At 41.9% G+C, this 18754-nt stretch overlaps 1 protein-coding gene across 3 annotated transcripts in view; it reads left to right on the top strand.

Moving 5' to 3' along the window:
• LOC120456605 (neuroglian) overlaps window positions 1–18754 on the top strand; it is a 36176-nt gene that overhangs the window by 13815 nt on the left and 3607 nt on the right. For all 3 annotated transcript variants that reach the window (XM_039643515.2, XR_005616849.2, XM_039643518.2), the window contains 6 exons: window positions 1048–1350; window positions 1682–1811; window positions 14491–17304; window positions 17837–18004; window positions 18073–18450; window positions 18515–18618. In XM_039643515.2, coding sequence (XP_039499449.1) covers window positions 1278–1350; window positions 1682–1811; window positions 14491–17304; window positions 17837–18004; window positions 18073–18450; window positions 18515–18618 — 3667 coding nt within the window. In that variant the 5' untranslated portion in view covers window positions 1048–1277. Of the gene's footprint in view, window positions 1–1047; window positions 1351–1681; window positions 1812–14490; window positions 17305–17836; window positions 18005–18072; window positions 18451–18514; window positions 18619–18754 lie in introns of those variants that run through there.

Genomic DNA, 18754 nt, shown 5'->3' with positions numbered 1-18754 from the left:
ACACAGTTCGATAGGAAATTTAATTACTAACTCAACGAGGTATCACATTCCACGATTGGACCAATATTTCGAAAGTTATGATCAAAAAACTGATATTTATAGTCGCAAAATGACAGAAAAGCGATTTTCGGCAAAAACCACACCAAAAATTGGAAGAAAAGTGAAAATAATATAATTTTTTTTCTGAAAACACAGTTCGATAGGAAATTTAATTACTAACTCAACGAGGTATCACATTCCACGATTGGACCAATATTTCGAAAGTTATGATCAAAATACTGATATTTTTAGTCGCAAAATGACAGAAAAGCGATTTTCGGCAAAAAATCATCATAAAAAATTGGAAGAAAAATTAAAAAAAGAAATTTTTTTTTTTGAAAACACAGTTTGATGGGAAATTTAATTACGAGCTCAACGAGGTATGCCATTCCATATTCGGACCAATATTTCGAATGTTCTGATCAAAATACTGATATTTATAGTCGCAAAATGACAGAAAAGCGATTTTCGGCAAAAATTCAAAAATCATCATCAAATTTTTAGCTAAATTCGTGCCTTTGATTATTCGTATAACTATAATGTTTCTTTTTCAGCCAAGTTAAAGTACGATATTCGTTAGAAATATACAATTTTTCCAATAGTTTTATGCTTTATATTATTATTATTACTCAACCGCATTGTATTGCGTGCTTCTGAAAGTGAGCAAAAAAAAATACTAGTTGGGAAAATTCGCGCGAACAAAGAAGAGTTTCTGATGAGACATCTGGCAGTCATTAGGCGAACACTTTTCTCGTTGAAATCTAGTTAAATAATCGCATTACTCACGGCTCTTTTTCCACTCTTTCCACTTTCTTTGCAGACATGAGATGAAACGTGCCCCATAAGCGTTAACCGCCCAGCACCCAAGCCACCCACTTGTTGACGCCATCTCGCTCGCACCCACACACTTGTCGCGTCGCGATTTTCACAATTTTCACAATTGAAAAGTGTAAAGTTCTAGACACCATTATCAGCAGCAACAGCGTTGTCATAATCTCATTTTTGCAGTGCAACAGTGCAGCAGAAAGTAATAGAAGCTCGGCTCGCATGCAATTTTCATTAGTGGGAAAATTGTTTGATATTTAAGAGGCAAGCGAGCAGACCAGACACACACGCAGATACACAGACACATTCCAAGCCAAATTAATAATAGAAAAAGGCAAACAAAAAACAAATAAAAGTTTAAACCAAAACGAAACACACACTCGAGGGGGCGAGCGGAGAGCCAAACGACCAAAATGTGGCGGCAGTCAACGATACTGGCCGCGTTATTAGTGGCTCTTTTGTGTGCGGGCAGTGCAGAAAGCAAAGGTAAGCCATCAACATCAGTATCTATGTATATTTTAAGGAATTTAATTTTATAAGGAAATTCCAGCTACATAAGTAATTGATAACTCACTGGGGCCTCAATTTATAGAACTGCTTTGAAATGCAGATCATAGATCACTTAATCACTTGAGATATATACCAAAACCTAATGCCGCGTATTCCCCAAGCGTGTCCCAAAAAAATTAGTCAGTGCTATAAATACGCAAAGCATTTAAAAGACGGGGGGGAAAATCTTCAATTTATGCGATCAATTAGTAAGCTGGAAGCTGAAAGCCAATGCTCATCGATCTTTCGCTCCCCCGAATTTTTCCAGGCAATCGCCCACCAAGAATCACCAAACAACCGGCACCCGGAGAACTGCTCTTCAAAGTAGCGCAGCAGAACAAGGAAATTGACAATCCATTCATAATCGAGTGCGAAGCCGATGGACAACCCGAGCCAGAGTAAGTCAACTAAAGATATATATGTATCTTAATATGTATCCGTATCTGATATATGAAATATCATCAAATGTAGCGCAAGGTTCTAAAGGGAAAAGCGCAGAGATCTTTTAGAATTAGCTCGTTTAGTTAGGATCTCTCTTTTATATCTGCCTTTTTGTCTATATATTTTTATGTACATGGCCCCCGTATTTTAATTCACATAAATCAAATTTAAGCAGTCGCGTCTACAAAGTTCCCTATATCCTACCATGCAATCGCATTTTTTGTTTATTTATTTCAGCCTTGTTTTTCTAGACGGGTTGTTTTTTACGAAATATTTCGCGTCGTCACGTGTATTTTTAACTCATTTGAGAAACGGCAGAAACAGCAGGCAGCACATTTTCAGGCAACTCGATATAGTTTGGCCTAAAAAACAGTTTTGATCTCCAAAAGACCGCGACTAATTGATGGAAACTCGCATATAAATGGAAAATAACACACAGTTTATGCTATGCTGCTGTGTTATGATTTAGCTACAATACTATTACATAAAAGCTACAAATAATATCTTCTGCTCAAATCCCACTTTATAGGGTATTTAATGTTCCGTACATAGAAAATATGACTTTGTTCTGGTGGCTGCGCTATTTTTGTCACTGAAATGTCCAAAAATACATGGTTTCTAAATGTGTTTAGAAGTTTCATTTGGCTCCCTCCTCTCAATTTACTTGTTTTATTTTTGCGACGATGCCTGTGTTTCGTTGAGGAAGTGAAGTGATTTTTGTTACCCTGAGTAATATAGTAACACAAATGCGATTTGAACCTGTTTCCTAAACACGTTTCGTTTCGATTGTTTTATTCATATTCAGCTTGAATATGGATATGGATCACATTGCTTTTAAGTAGACCATATTACTATACTTGGTGACCATTGCAGTGGAATTGAGTCATTCCCTTGGCAAATGCGGAATTTGAAGTTAACATTTTTGTGCACAAAGGGCAAACAGTGGCTGCTGATGATGACCATCATGATGATGATGATGATGATTATGATGATGGCATGACCTCATTGCGGGGTGTGGACATGGACAAAAGTGGAGAAGACAAGCCGCGTGCCATCGGGAAATTCCAAAAGAGCCTGTGAAACGGGACTGTGGTGTAAAATAGTTTGTTCCTTATTTCCATTTCGACAAAACACAGTGAAAAAAACATATTTTTATAGAAAAATGCCTTGATTTATTAATACAAGTGCATAGAAAATACAACTGATTGTTAAAATCCAATCGTAGATGTGCATATTCAGATATGTATTATAAATTCACAGATGTAGTTACTTATTAGTTGATGTTTACTGTAGTGCAACTCAAAAAATTGGCAACAAGTGCAAGCAGCGCAGCAGCAGCGCAGTCGACGTTGGCAGAATAGCAACAGATGGCCGAATGCCAGCCACACACACACACACACACACACACACACTCACAAATACAAAACACACACACACAAGTGCAGAACGTGAGAAATGTGCGAGAATACTAAGAATAAATGAAAGAAAAAAAAAGAAAAAACAAGAAGAAGCAGAAGGAATGGGAAAATTGTGTGTTGTTTATTTTTACACGTACGAAACTAAAATGGGTTAATAGTGGGAAATGTGTGCGCTTTTCCTTTGGCCCTCTCCCCCCCCTCTCGCTCTCTTCCCATACCCATACCTATATCTATATATGCATATATCACTATCCCGCTCTGTCACAGCAAGTGGTTTGGGTACAGTGTTAGAAAATAAAAAAAATATCAGACTCGAAAAGCGGTAATATCACAGAAAACCAGTTTGACCGGATGGTCAAGCACGTTGGGAATATTAACCAAAACGAAATGGAACCAAATTATAGAAGAGAGAAAAATAAAAAAGAAATTCACTCAACTGTGCCGGCTAAGTATTACGTAATTCTACCGGACAATATTTAACAGTATTTTTCATGGAATTTTCAGAGAATTTTCAGAGAATTTTTCGAGAATTTTTTAATGCACCACAAATTTCCATTTCAAGCGCCATCTACAATCGAAAATGGTTACTACCTTTGTTTATAGTTAGTTGCCAGTGATTACATCTACATAGTTACTAATGCTCAGTAATCAAATTGATAAGTGGGCAAAATTAACTATTTCAATTTCGATTTAATAATTCGAAAGTCTATGGGCATTTTGTAATTACGAAAGAGTTTTATTACAATGCAAACAGCGTGGGCATGAAACGGAAATTGCTGTCCAATTTTCATGTTTTATCTTAGGCATGTAATAAGCTGAAATTACTAGCATTTTTTCCTTCCACTTTTAATTCATAATCATTTTTCTATGCTGTCTGCCTTGTGTTGGTTGCAATGCACAGAGAGAAAAAGTGTTGCCACTTGCAGTTTTGCAGATTAAGTTATTTGATTTGATTGTCAATACTTAAACGGAAATAAATATAATATTCAATAGCATACCATTGACTTAACTTGTTTTTAACTTAACATAATGCTACTGTATTTTCTTGAAGTGTTTAAAATCCCAATTCAGGCCGCAATTAAATTATATGCATACTCGACTTTTTTCTGCGTTTGCATTACATCAGTATCTGGGTGCATGCTTTTTTTTGTTTGTGTGGTGCATTCTATCTATATATCCACATCTATATCTATCTATACGCCTCCGTGATTCAGCATGACACACTTTTATTGTTGTCATTGGCCGCTGTACGATGTACGATGTACGATGTCTGATGTCGCATTTGTTGCTTTTTCTGCTGTGAAAATGCGCCTGTTGCTGTTGCAGCAGTGGAAAATGCATAGCGCCGTTATTTTTAGCTATTACAATATGTTAATGATTCAATGATTGAAGTAACAAACGACCCCATAAGATCGAAATCTATATAATTGAAGTCAGGGCAATAATTTTGAGTCATCTTTATACTTTACAGTAACAGTTTCATAAATACTTTGGTTCTTTATTTCATTACCGTGATTTATTCCGTGTTTATCTGCAACAGAATTTTATTTTCATATTTTTGCTGCCTCTTTAAGACTTCATGCAAATGAGTCAGAATTTCGCTAGACCCATTTCAATTGATTGTATTAAATCATTGGGCAGAAAACAGAACCAACTGAACTGACGCATCGATGAAGATGATTAATCCATGTGAAATGAAGAGCAGAAAACTGAAATCAAGAAACGTGTTTTCTAATCATTTATCATTTCATTAGTGTTACAAAGTTTCCCTTGAGGGAAATATACGACTATATCCGCGCATTACTTTCCCTTTTTCTTTGTCTTTCCCGTTTTCTTAGCTTTTTTCTTCGCTCTTTCAAACGAAACTATTTCCATATTGCTTGTGCCTCGCCTTTTTCTCTGGTTTTCGGGGCAGTCTGGGGTTAAGCAGTTCAATTGGAACGGGTTAAAGCTCAGTTATTTAAACCTCTCAATTCCCTATTGTCAACACTTTAAACATGTAAAAAGTTTAAAGTATTCTCTCAAGTGCCCTTGAATTTGTAAGGTTTTAGGCTCAGCAGTGTAGCTAAAAATAAAAAAAAAAGAAGTAACAACTTGGGCCATTTGGTTTTGAAAAGTTGTTTGCTTAAACTTTGAAGAAAAACTAGTTTTGTCAGTTTTTTTTCTTTTCTTTATGTTTATGCATGTGTGGGAGCCATGACAGTAATATTACCTTTAAAGCAGACAAATACCAAATACCTTGCTTTTCTTTTGTTTGATGCTTTGAGAAATGAAGCACAGCTTTTTCGATTGCCTCATGGGCCGTGGAAAATGTTTGTACATATATTAATTTGTTATTCCCATTTTAGGAAAGCTTCAACTTAAAGCAGGCAATTAGAATAGTATCCCTTATCCTTGTAACCTTGTAAACCCAGTATATATTCCACATACGCAATGTGGCAGCTGCTGGGGTGATAAACAGAGATAAAAATATGAAGAAGCGAGTGGAGTTGAAGGCTCATTGATTTTTCACACCACGCTGCACAAAGTCCTTCGAAAGCTGTCGCTACTAGTTCATGTCCTTGAATGTTATTTTCCTTCATTCCTCCACTTGGTGGCCCACCCTCTCACCCTCTCGTTTGGCGACTCCCCCTCGTTAATTTTGTTATTTTAGCTTCATGTTTCCCTAATGATTTTGTCTCGTCAGCTTGGCGCCAGCTTTGCCTTTGCCACCCTCAAAAAAAAAAACAACAAAAAAATACAAAATCAAGGGAAAAACTGCAACTGAACAATTCAGTTCTTAAGTAGTCCGATTAAAATCCCGAAATTGCAACCCCAAAGTGATGGAGTCATCAAGTGACTGGGCAAACGATTGAGTACGGTGAAACCTGCTTAAGAGGAAGGTAGATGTGCAAGGCATAGTAAATTATTTAAATATATGCAAGCATATTATGAATTTCTTGACAGCATGGTCACACTGCTCGTGCACTGAAAAGCAACTCTGTGTCCAGTGGCTCAGCATAGCCATGTTCGACTGTACTTCCCTTCGCAAGCATGATTCATGCGTATCAATCAAACTTTTTGGGCAAAGGGCGAAAACTGGGCGAGGGGTGAAAGGTTACAGTGGGCGATGGGCGGTGGGCGGTGGAAGTCAACTGATGACGACACGTTCCATTGTCGTTGTTGTCTCGACTTGCCATTTTGTCATTTATTCGGCTTCCTCCGACTTATTTTGGCTATTGCGCATATGAAGAATTAACAAATAATCGGGGAAGGGAAAGTGGAAGGGAAAGTGGAAGAAGGGTGTGGAAATTGAAGCGAATCTTAGCATATTTAATGCAGCCGAATTGAAGAAAATCGATGAACTGCGACAGCGAATGGAATAAGACATAACGAGTAATGGGAGCAGGGCTTCCTATATCATTTGTATTGCTTGGCAGGGTGGAAGTAAATGGAGATATTACTTATTTAGTTACCAAAAACCCTGTATGACTCATTGTTCGAGGGTAATAAGTGCTGTACTTAGAAGATTGATTATTAAATCCTATCAAAGCTCGTAATTCTATTACAAAATTACCAAAGTGAAGACATGAAACCATGAAGAACGTTTCGAGTGGCTGCAATTAAACTTCAACATCAATCGGTCATACATGAAGTTGCTAATCTACTTAAATAACCCAGAAGATCTCGGGTTCTGCTCCATTGCGACATTATTCTGCAGTTGAAATTCCCCGCACGACGAAATAAATCATAAAAGCTTGCACTCAGATCTCTGACTAAAGATTAAAGTCCAGGTATAACGAACCTGTCTGCCTGTGTTCAAAATCCAAAATCCAAAAACCAAAAACTAAAAACAGAAAAAGTTGAGAACTCTGTTCTGTAGGTTTTCACAAAGTTTTCTCACGTTGCGTAGTGCATTCACGATCATGATTCTCGACTAGCTTTCTTCTTTTGCCGACGACTTCTTCGTCTTCGTCTTCTCTAACGGTGGCTCGAGCACTCTTTAACCCTTTTATGGTTTTATATATGTTACAGTGGAGCCCCAGTTTGGGGGAACAAGAAACATTACGCACATAACAATTACCCACGGAATGAGTGGCTTTCTGGGTTTCTGTCTTTCACTCGCTTCTCGTTCGAGTTTCGTGACTTTAATGACGTTGCACAACGTTGAGAATTTAAATGCGAGAATATGAGAACCCAAAAATGATATCAACATATTTTTAGACCCCGCCACTTCCGGTCCAGGTGTGGCCACAGGTGTCTCCTTTGGCCCATCTACTCCACCCGTTTCCATGTTCTTTTTGCACCGGAATGCCTTCCGTTTTGAGTCACCAAATGTTTGGGTTCATATTGATTAGGCTGTCGCAAACAGAAGCATCGTCTGAAACGATATCTAAACAGAAGCCACACTGGGAGAAATGAATCTAACATGTTACATTTCATTTCCAATTGAGCACATTTGCCTGTCGTTCAATGCCCTTGATTATTTTATACTTTTGATTCACAAGAGTTGGCCATTTTCATCACTTTTTAATGCTAACACAATCTCTTAAATCTCTCTCAGTGTATATATCCTGCGCCATCGATTTGTGTGCGAGAGGGATGGCAAGAGTGAATTTGGGGGATGCCCCTTGGGCGGAAAACGCTGTTGCCATCGAAATTGGGGGCTAATATGGTAGTTAACTGGCCAACATGCACACACATATGCCACACAAATGGCCAATAAATTGAGACTGTATTGGGCACAGTTTAGGTACGCAGTTATCCAAAATATTTTGGAATGATTGAAATAAAGATAGAAAATTTAGCTAAAAATAACGTTTTCTTTGGAAGCAAACAAGATATTTACTTGGCTTAATATTCAAAGTATATTCAAGTCTTTATTTGCAGTATTGTTTTAGCATTTTCCATTCAAAACCAAAGCCTAAACCTAAAAGCTCTGCTCATTCAACATGCCACTGGGACAACTTCTCCCTAAAGTCTAAACTCCTAAGCCTTTTCCTAAATTCCCACACAATCCGCATCATCGTCATCATCTTTTATAGCTCGTAAAACCAAAAACGTCTTTTTAAATATGTACAACACACAGACAATATTTGCAAGTCGTTAGACGTCTACTCAAAACCCATTCCCTTACATGCAACATACAACATACAACATGATGCTGCGGCATCCTGTTGCAACATAAAGCGGAAAAAAAGTTCAACTTCAGGAGAAAGGAACTCCATTCATTCGATTCAAGTGTGTGGGTGTGTATTTGTGTGTGTGTGCGTGTGTGTGTGTGTGTGTGTGTGTGTGTGTGTGTGTGTGTGTATTGGAATGCGGGTGCAACCCTTCCACGTTTCAGGGGATTCAACCCCTTTCCACTCCCCCTGCACAGTGGAATCAATACTTTTGGAATGCCACTGCCAGCTGATGCTTAAAAAATCATTTGAAATGCCCTAAAACTCAGCTTGTCATAACAAAAGAAATCTTTCAAAGGAGCAGAACACAAAAAGTTGATTTAGGTTCTCTTTTTATAAACTCATCTAGTTTGCGTATTATTATGCCACAGTACCTAGAGTCTCGTGTTGTGTTTCATGTCAGATGTTAAGTACAAACCTGGTTGTTCCCCCCTGCATTTCCCTCTACATTGCCCCTTTAGGTGGCTGCGTTTTCATTCAATTCAGTCAGTGGAGTTATGCCTCGCTGGATGAGTCATCGTCCTGCCCCGTTTCCCCCTTCTCCATTCCCCCAGTTCTGGCCAACAAGTCGCCTCACACCCCCCTTATTTAGATCCCCTCCTTCTGAAACGTGGCACGTGGCAACTCCTCTGCTGTTTGTTTTTGCTAAAAGCGTTTGTTGCTCCCGTCTAATCCTTTTCTATCTGGTTTTAGCCTCCCCTCGCTTCACTCATTCGCTTTCGCAAATCAATAGAATAAGAGTTTCCCCATGCACTCAGCGAAAATAAGCATATTATTTATATATAACTTTAGATAAGTGGCTGATTTTTGGTATGTGTGCGTATTTTCGCAATTACTGCTTATATACCAAAATTCACAACTATTAATTATAATATTAATTCATAATTTCTCTCTCTGCACATCTATTCACCCCTTGAGCTCTTAATCTGCTATAATTGCAATTGAAAACCCATCGACAGACACATAACTGACATTTGACATCGTTGATGTGATGAGTCAAATCAAAAGCCACTGGAAAAATCTATAGATATATAGATATAGATAGATATAAAGTAGATAGGTATACGAGTATATGGGGAGTCCACTTGAACTTGAGCAACCTCGATGAAAGAAAAGAAAACAGATCTGAAGAATTACTACCGATCGCCAGAAGCTAATTTCCTGTGACTTGAAGTCTTGATGATTGCCCAAATGTTCCGGTGATTCAGATAGTGCCCCAAATGCTCCAACGTTCATCTTCAATGCCACTGCGTGTCTGTTGTAATTTTACTTTATTTCACTTGATGTCATTCATTTTCGGCAGATGGACGAACTGATTGGGCAACCAGCAGAAGGGCACGACAATGTCAATTGTTTTTTATGTTCTTTAATGTTCTTTTTTCTTATTTTTGTTGCTCGTTCTCGTGCTCGATCAAAAAGCACAAAGAAAAGCACAATAATCACGAAAAGTTTGCGCTTACAAGAATTGCAAAATGTATGAAACTTATTTGTATGCTCTACTTAAGTTTGCTGTCATGTAGTAGTGCTAAAAAGATGCTAAAGAATTCGCGTTTCTGAACACACATAATATTGTACTTAGGCAGCTTACTTACGCGAACATGTCAAATTAGTTGTGTGTGCATAATATTTTCGTGGAATTAGCCAATTTGTCACACAAAAGCGGAATTATTTAGTTAACTTTATTAAGCTGAACAGCTGAAGGATTTTCCAGTTAGTAGTGCTACCATTTCTTTTCCTTTTTTTTATGTTTTATTTTGTATTCCCTCGGGTCGTTGTCACACCTAATTTGCGTACTCGCTCGCTCTTCTGGGGCCATCCATTAGCTGTTGCCATGCCAGGGGTCACAGGTCACAGGAGGCCCCTTTCCCCTTCTGCATTGCCCCGCTGCTCCTTTTTTGGGCCTTCCATCGAACTATAAAAAAAAACACATTGTTGTTTGCATGTTAGTCGGCCATTAATGAGCCCCGTTTCCACCCAGTTCATTCGGGCTGCCCAATGTCCTATTTTCGTGCCTTGCATTGTTGTCATAGTATGTTGATACCTTGGAGACGCCACCGTTCTCCCCACTTCCGCTCTGCGGTGTCCCGCCTTTTTTCCTTTTTTTTTATTACCACATACAGGCAATGCTCCACAATTTGTCAGTTTGCTGCGAAGGCAATTCACAGCAAGCAGAAGAGTTATTTGTTCACGTCGTTGAAGTTCCACTGTAGTGCTGTTCGGTGTCATTGCTCGTTTGACATGCACAAAATGTCAACAAAGCTGACGAAGATGAGGCGAATACGCCCAGTTTCTTGCGAATTCCAATTCCAATTTCCTCTTCAGCTGGATTTCCCGATTCGCTGTTAGCCGAAAAAGCTTTCTGCTGTTTTCCCACCAGCCCAAACTCACAAATGGACTGTGTGGGTCCAACCCTTGACGGCAGTTCCTCGACTTCCAACCCCCTCTAAAAAAAAAAAATAAAATAAAATAAAATACAACAAATAGAGCCGCAGGCCATTTAAAGTTTTTTGCCATTTGGACGCCGACAAAATTCACGGAATTAATTCGGCATTCGGTAATCGGAAAGAAGTCCGAGCCGAAAGGCAATGTACCCTAAAGTCTCACGGGAATGTGGAAAACGTGACTAATTTGGGTAATGAAATGCAAGCAACGAGCTAATTAATTTAAATGCTCTAGGGAGAGTCATCAAATTGTATAAATTAAAATACAGCCAGCAGTTGTATGAAGGTGAAAACAACTAGAATATTTATTATATTATAAATATTAAATTAAATTCATACAGTATTAAGCAATATTTTGCTATCTTGAAATATTTCCGGTGTGAGATCAATATTTATTATATTGTTTGATCGATAAATATGCTTTGATGGCTAATAAAAAAGTTGCACCTGTTGCTCAGGGTATAATTATTTGCGACGGAGTGCAGGATGCGGCTTTCTTAGACCTAATACACATTTTGCTCCTTTTGTTTAACTTTGGTCTGAGCACACACCCCCCCCACCGCTCCACCCCTCACCCCCCGCCACTCCACTGTCCACTGTCTCGCCGTCTCACCAGTTTTCCCCCTCCCCGCCTGCCCCTTGCCTCTGGTTTTCCCCTCTTTGAGAGGCAACTTCCCTCCGGCTAAAAGCTGTTTTGGCCTGGCTCCTTTCCTTTTACTTCCAGCCATTGCAGAGCCACAATCGCGGCCACCACAATAGAGCTGAAGACCCAAAATCGCACAAAGAGCTGGGCTTATTCTTAAATTATATATTTATTTCAGGGTAATGAGTTTTACATAGTTATACAAAGTTATTTATTGCTCTTTATTAATTCCCAAGTTTCTAGCAGCTAAATGCTTGTATATGTATGTATGTCTGCTTTGGAAGTGTATCTAGGCTTATGTACGTATGTATATAACTGGGTTATGTGTGTATGTATATAAATCTGCCCTCACTCTGTCCACTTTCCTTTCTTCTCAGTGGGCGCGCAAAAAAGTATGCTACGGCATTTTGTTATTTTGCAACCCCAAAAAGTAATGCACAAATGGAGCTCAACTTACACACACACACACACACACACCCCCATCCACATTTATGCAAAGCAGTTTGTGTGTGTGTGTGTGTGTGTCCATGTGTTTGTTTGTGTGTTTTAGCCGGGCTGATGAGTCATCAGCAGCCATATCCTGGCACTTCTTGCCGCATTTTCCATACAGATTTCTATCGCTATGAAAGGCTGGCAAAGGCAAAGGCAAAGGAAAATCTCCTCGAGGTGGTTACACTGGCAGAAAGGGGAGCGGGCGAGTTAAGTGAAGCCAAGTCAACCCTAAAACTATCAGTGCACTTTGGGGTTAAGTGGTGTCGAGCTGGGAACGTTGAAAGAAGTAACATAAAGAAGCAGCTGCTTCAAAATTACCAAGTCAAAAAGCAGATACACAGCACATAAAGAAGCTCCAAATACCCTGAAAATTTTAAAGCATTTTAAAAGAAAGCATTTAACAAAATAGTTAATTCACTTTGTACTTTTCGTTGCATTGTTATGTTTCCTAACTTAACTTAACTTAACACCATTTAAAGTAAGTATTGAGCATGCCCTCTTAGGTATGTGTTACCCTGTGGAAAGCAAGTCATCAGGACAAATGTACAAATCGTTCAACTTGCAAATGGGCGAATTCCGTTCGGGGTGGGCGTGACTGTGTGGGCGTTGAGGGGGCGTGGCCGAGCAGCTGTTGTCTGGCCATTTGGCTGTTGTCTTGGGCAACCGTTTCAGGTGACCGCCTCGCTGCCAGAACGCTAACTAAAGCGGTAAAGGTAAAGGTAAATTTGAAGGTAAAGGGAAATGGTATAAAGGGAAACGGTTTAGACCAAGTTTCGATGGTGTTGAGCGATGGCGACAGACGTCGTGCTTTACCGCTTGGCTGCCCATTTTCCACCATCCTGGTATCCTGGCATCCTGGGGGTATCCTGTGGCGGCTTTCCTGCCACTTGGCCAACAATTTATTGGCCCGCCGACCAGTTTGTTTGGGTGCATAGTTTGCTGTTTGCTGTTTTTGCAGTTTATCGGGGTTGAACTACGCTTAATGTGTCATTGCCAATGGACAGTTTCAGACTGCTTTGGCCAACAGGGGGTTAAGTTTTTGACCTGATGGAAATATCCTGGTATTTCGCTGTCTCATTGCTTGACTTTTTGACCCAGGCGGCAAAGGGTTGCACTTTTCGTTGACACAAATTAAAACACTTGGCTCTAAATTCAATTAACATTTGAAAATGAACTACTCAAAAGTAACTGAATAGAACTGTAAACTGGAATATCTAACTGGAGTACGGCACCAATTAAGAAGTAACTTTTAATCTGCATACCAGCATACTGGGCATGCTCATGAAATCAGTTGAGTCACTTGGTTGGATGACTGCAGTTCAACAAACTGACCGATCCCCCCTCGCCACTGCAAATGCCCCAGAGATCTCTTCACAGTTCAACTTACAACACTTAAAGACAATTCAAATGATTGACCTATTGCATGACCCGTCGTCAAGACCGAACCAAAAAAAGATCCCAGATGAAAAGAGCTGAAGAAAAAACGAACAGCTCAAGTAGCAAGTAGCAAACAAAAAAAGAAAGAAATAAATATAAAAAAAAAATGCTTAACAAGCTCAAGCAGCGCGGCTTGTTCACATAATTGAGTCGAGCTTTTCAGTTTCATACATATATCAAATCTACAACTAGTCACAATTGCGGTGAAAATAATAGTGGGATGCACCACTAAAATATTTTATGTTTTTCAATTAGAAACTAATGAACTTTATTATATAAAGTTCCTATATAATAGTATTATTATTTTATAGTAGCTTTAGATTTAGATGAAGATTAAAAGACACAAGTGCTAGTTACATTCCACCAACTGTACTTTCCCTAAATCGCATGTATAGCACATATCTATATCTCTATATGCAAACATATGTGGCATAGTTACAGCTGCAAGATACAAGATACAAGTTACAAGATGATACACAAACTTAAGAAATATGGAAGCAAAAACTGGGCTCAGCTCGTTGACTTCCTTTTTGCCGCTTAATTGCAATTACTTGAGACGAAACAAAAAAAGCAAAAAACCTCTCATCATCCCCACGCACACTTCAATCAACATTTTCGCAATTGGAAATTAAGCAAGTTGTCATAATTTGTGCATAAGAAATGTCTTAATTTTCATCTTAGCGCGCCGCCTGTAGAAATGTTGATTAAGCCAAATTAAATGTGCAAATTAACTTGTTAGAGAGTCGCGATCTTAATGAATCGATTGGCAAGTGAGGAAATGCGGAAATGCGGAAAACTGCGACCAAATTCATGTTGAAATGAACAATTAAAGGGATTAGGTGGTGAATGTACTGAGGCAACAAGATACATAACAAATAAAATGCATTAATCTGTGAATTAATTAACATTAATGTAATGCAGCGGAAACTGCTATATCTTATTTTACGTGTTAGTCATAGTTTCATAAGTTAAGGAACCTCTTTGTCCCAGAAATTATTGTACATATACTTAAACCCCCTCTCGTTTTGCTTTTTAACCCACAGATATAGTTGGATCAAGAACGGCAAGAAGTTCGACTGGCAGGCGTACGACAACCGCATGCTGCGACAGCCAGGTCGTGGAACCCTGGTGATCACCATTCCCAAGGACGAGGATCGCGGCCACTACCAGTGCTTCGCGTCCAACGAATTCGGAACGGCCACCTCGAACTCGGTGTATGTGCGTAAGGCTGAGCTGAATGCATTCAAGGATGAGCCGCCCAAGTCGCAGGAGGCAGTCGAGGGTGAGCCCTTCATGCTGAAGTGTGCCGCACCCGATGGCTTTCCCAGTCCCACGGTCAACTGGATGATACAGGACTCGTTCGATGGCAACATCAAGTCGATCAACAACTCACGCATGACCCTCGATCCCGAGGGCAATCTCTGGTTCTCGAATGTTACCCGTGAGGATGCCAGCTCCGATTTCTACTACGCCTGCTCGGCCACCTCCGTGTTCCGCAGTGAATACAAGATCGGCAACAAGGTGCTCCTGGATGTCAAGCAGATGGGCGTTAGTGCCTCCCAGAACAAGCATCCGCCCGTGCGTCAGTATGTGTCGCGTCGCCAATCCCTGGCGCTGCGTGGCAAGCGAATGGAACTGTTTTGCATCTACGGTGGTACCCCGCTGCCGCAGACCGTGTGGAGCAGGGATGGCCAGCGGATACAGTGGAGCGATCGCATAACGCAAGGACACTATGGCAAGTCCCTGGTCATTCGGCAGACAAACTTCGATGATGCCGGCACATACACCTGCGACGTGTCGAACGGTGTGGGCAATGCCCAGTCCTTCTCCATCATCCTGAACGTTAACTCCGTGCCGTACTTTACCAAAGAGCCCGAAATCGCCACCGCAGCCGAGGACGAAGAGGTGGTCTTCGAGTGTCGCGCCGCTGGTGTACCAGAGCCCAAGATCAGTTGGATTCACAATGGCAATCCCATCGAGCAGAGTACTCCGAATCCCCGACGAACGGTCACGGACAACACAATTCGCATCATCAATCTGGTTAAGGGCGATACTGGCAACTACGGTTGCAACGCCACCAATTCCCTGGGTTACGTGTACAAGGATGTCTACCTTAATGTCCAGGCTGAGCCGCCAACGATCTCTGAAGCTCCGGCCGCTGTGTCCACTGTGGACGGCCGGAATGTGACCATCAAGTGCAGGGTTAATGGCTCACCCAAGCCTCTGGTTAAGTGGCTGAGGTCCAGCAATTGGCTGACCGGTGGTCGTTACAATGTCCAGGCAAACGGCGATCTGGAGATCCAGGATGTGACATTCTCGGATGCCGGCAAGTACACGTGCTATGCGCAGAATAAGTTTGGCGAAATCCAAGCCGATGGCTCGCTGGTGGTCAAGGAGCACACCCGAATCACCCAGGAGCCGCAGAACTACGAGGTGGCCGCCGGACAATCGGCCACGTTCCGCTGCAACGAGGCCCACGACGATACGCTGGAGATTGAGATCGATTGGTGGAAGGATGGCCAGTCCATTGACTTTGAGGCCCAGCCGCGTTTCGTGAAGACCAACGATAACTCCCTAACGATTGCCAAGACAATAGAGCTGGATTCTGGCGAGTATACGTGCGTGGCCAGGACCCGATTGGATGAGGCCACTGCCAGGGCGAATTTGATTGTCCAGGATGTGCCGAATGCGCCAAAACTTACGGGCATCACCTGCCAGGCCGACAAGGCCGAGATCCACTGGGAGCAACAGGGCGACAATCGTTCGCCCATCCTGCACTATACCATTCAGTTCAATACATCGTTCACGCCCTCCTCCTGGGATGCCGCCTACGAGAAGGTGCCCAACACGGACTCCTCGTTCGTCGTCCAGATGTCACCGTGGGCCAACTACACGTTCCGTGTGATTGCCTTCAACAAGATCGGAGCATCGCCGCCGTCGGCGCACAGCGATAGTTGCACCACCCAGCCGGATGTGCCGTTCAAGAATCCCGACAATGTCGTTGGCCAGGGCAATGAGCCCAACAACCTGGTCATCTCGTGGACACCCATGCCCGAGATCGAGCACAATGCCCCCAATTTCCACTATTATGTGAGCTGGAAACGCGATATCCCCGCTGCTGCGTGGGAGAACAATAACATATTCGACTGGCGGCAAAACAACATTGTGATTGCCGATCAGCCGACGTTCGTGAAGTACCTGATCAAGGTGGTGGCCATCAACGAGAGGGGCGAGTCCAATGTGGCCGCCGAGGAGGTAGTTGGCTACTCTGGCGAAGATCGTCCTCTGGACGCACCCACCAACTTTACGATGAGACAGATCACATCCTCGACCAGTGCCTATATGGCATGGACGCCCGTCAGTGAGGAATCGGTGCGGGGACACTTCAAGGGCTACAAGATCCAGACGTGGTCGGAGAACGAGGGCGAGGAGGGTCTGCGAGAGATTCACGTGAAGGGTGATGCCCACAACGCACTGGTCACCCAGTTCAAGCCCGACTCGAAGAACTTTGCCCGCATTTTGGCCTACAATGGACGCTTCAATGGCCCACCCAGTGCCGTCATCGATTTCGATACACCCGAGGGTGTGCCATCGCCGGTTCAGGGCTTGGACGCCTATCCCCTGGGCTCCTCGGCCTTCATGCTGCACTGGAAGAAGCCGCTGTATCCCAATGGCAAGCTCACTGGCTACAAGATCTACTACGAGGAGGTTAAGGAGAGCTATGTGGGCGAGCGACGCGAACACGATCCCCACATCACCGATCCCAGGATCACACACATGAAGATGGCCGGCCTGAAGCCCAACTCTAAGTACCGCATCTCCATCACGGCCACCACGAAAATGGGCGAGGGATCTGAGTAAATATATTTACTTAATATGTACACCACACAACTGCGAACAATAAAATAGCACCACCACTTGCCCAATAAAAGTTTGAATACGCCCCCAACTAAAATTTAGGATTGAAAAGGAGCTGAAATACCTTTTTAGAAAGGGTTAACAAAAAAGAATTGTTCTATTTATTCCTATCTTAAATAGGGAACTTTATTAAGAACCACAAAATTGGGCGGAAAATGAAATAGCACCACTTCATAAAGGAAATGCTTAACTTTTCAATTTTAAACCTGAAAGTAACAAATTCACTAATGTTTGCGTATTAAAACAACACCCATCCCACTAATTTAATATTTGGCATCCCTATTACCAATAACAACTTTTGGCATGGAATCAACTAGGTCTTATCATAGTTTAGGGAATATCTGCTCTAACGAACGTAATTGCTAATGATTTATTTTATCGAGAATTAAATACGCTTTAGTGGTGCTATTATTTTTTTCGCAAATGTATCTTTGTATTCAACTAATTGCATGTACTGCTTTCTTTCTATAGACACTATATCGAGAAGACCACGCTAAAGGATGCCGTCAATGTGGCCCCTGCCACGCCCTCTTTCTCCTGGGAGCAACTGCCATCCGACAATGGACTAGCCAAGTTCCGCATCAACTGGCTGCCAAGTACCGAGGGTCATCCGGGCACACACTTCTTCACGATGCACAGGTAAGATTGGTATACACACATATTCTACTGACACCAAGTGATAATTGAATCTATTTCCGTGTCCACAGAGTCAAGGGCGAAACCCAATGGATACGCAAAGATGAGGAGAAGAACGCCGATTACCAGGTGGTCGGTGGCTTGGATCCGGAGACCGCCTACGAGTTCCGTGTGGTCTCCGTGGATGGCCACTTCAACACGGTGAGTGCCACGCAGGAGATCGACACGAACACCGTTGAGGGACCCATAATGGTGGCCAACGAGACGGTGGCCAATGCCGGTTGGTTCATTGGCATGATGCTGGCCCTGGCCTTCATCATCATCCTGTTCATCATCATCTGCATTATCCGACGCAATCGGGGCGGAAAGTACGATGTCCACGATCGGGAGCTGGCCAACGGTCGGCGGGACTATCCCGAAGAGGGCGGTTTCCACGAGTACTCGCAACCGTAAGTCCAAAACTATAGTCGTCCGATTCGATAGCAAATCTCTTAACGTATCTGAACATTACAGGTTGGATAACAAGAGCGCTGGTCGCCAATCCGTGAGTTCAGCGAACAAACCCGGCGTGGAAAGCGATACCGATTCGATGGCCGAATACGGTGATGGCGACACAGGTTAGAGTTCTTTCTATATGTCACGTATCAAATATTATATCATTATATATACGTATATCAGTGTCCAGTGTGTGTTCTCACATACAGTTAGTTTTCTACTATCCTCGAAAGCGGTAATGCTGCGTAGGAATCTTTT

Source organism: Drosophila santomea, chromosome X (genome assembly GCF_016746245.2).
Source record: "Drosophila santomea strain STO CAGO 1482 chromosome X, Prin_Dsan_1.1, whole genome shotgun sequence".
NCBI lineage: Eukaryota > Metazoa > Arthropoda > Insecta > Diptera > Drosophilidae > Drosophila > Drosophila santomea.
Note: the sequence above shows the minus strand (reverse complement) of the source record. Positions and strands in the feature narration are given on the sequence as shown.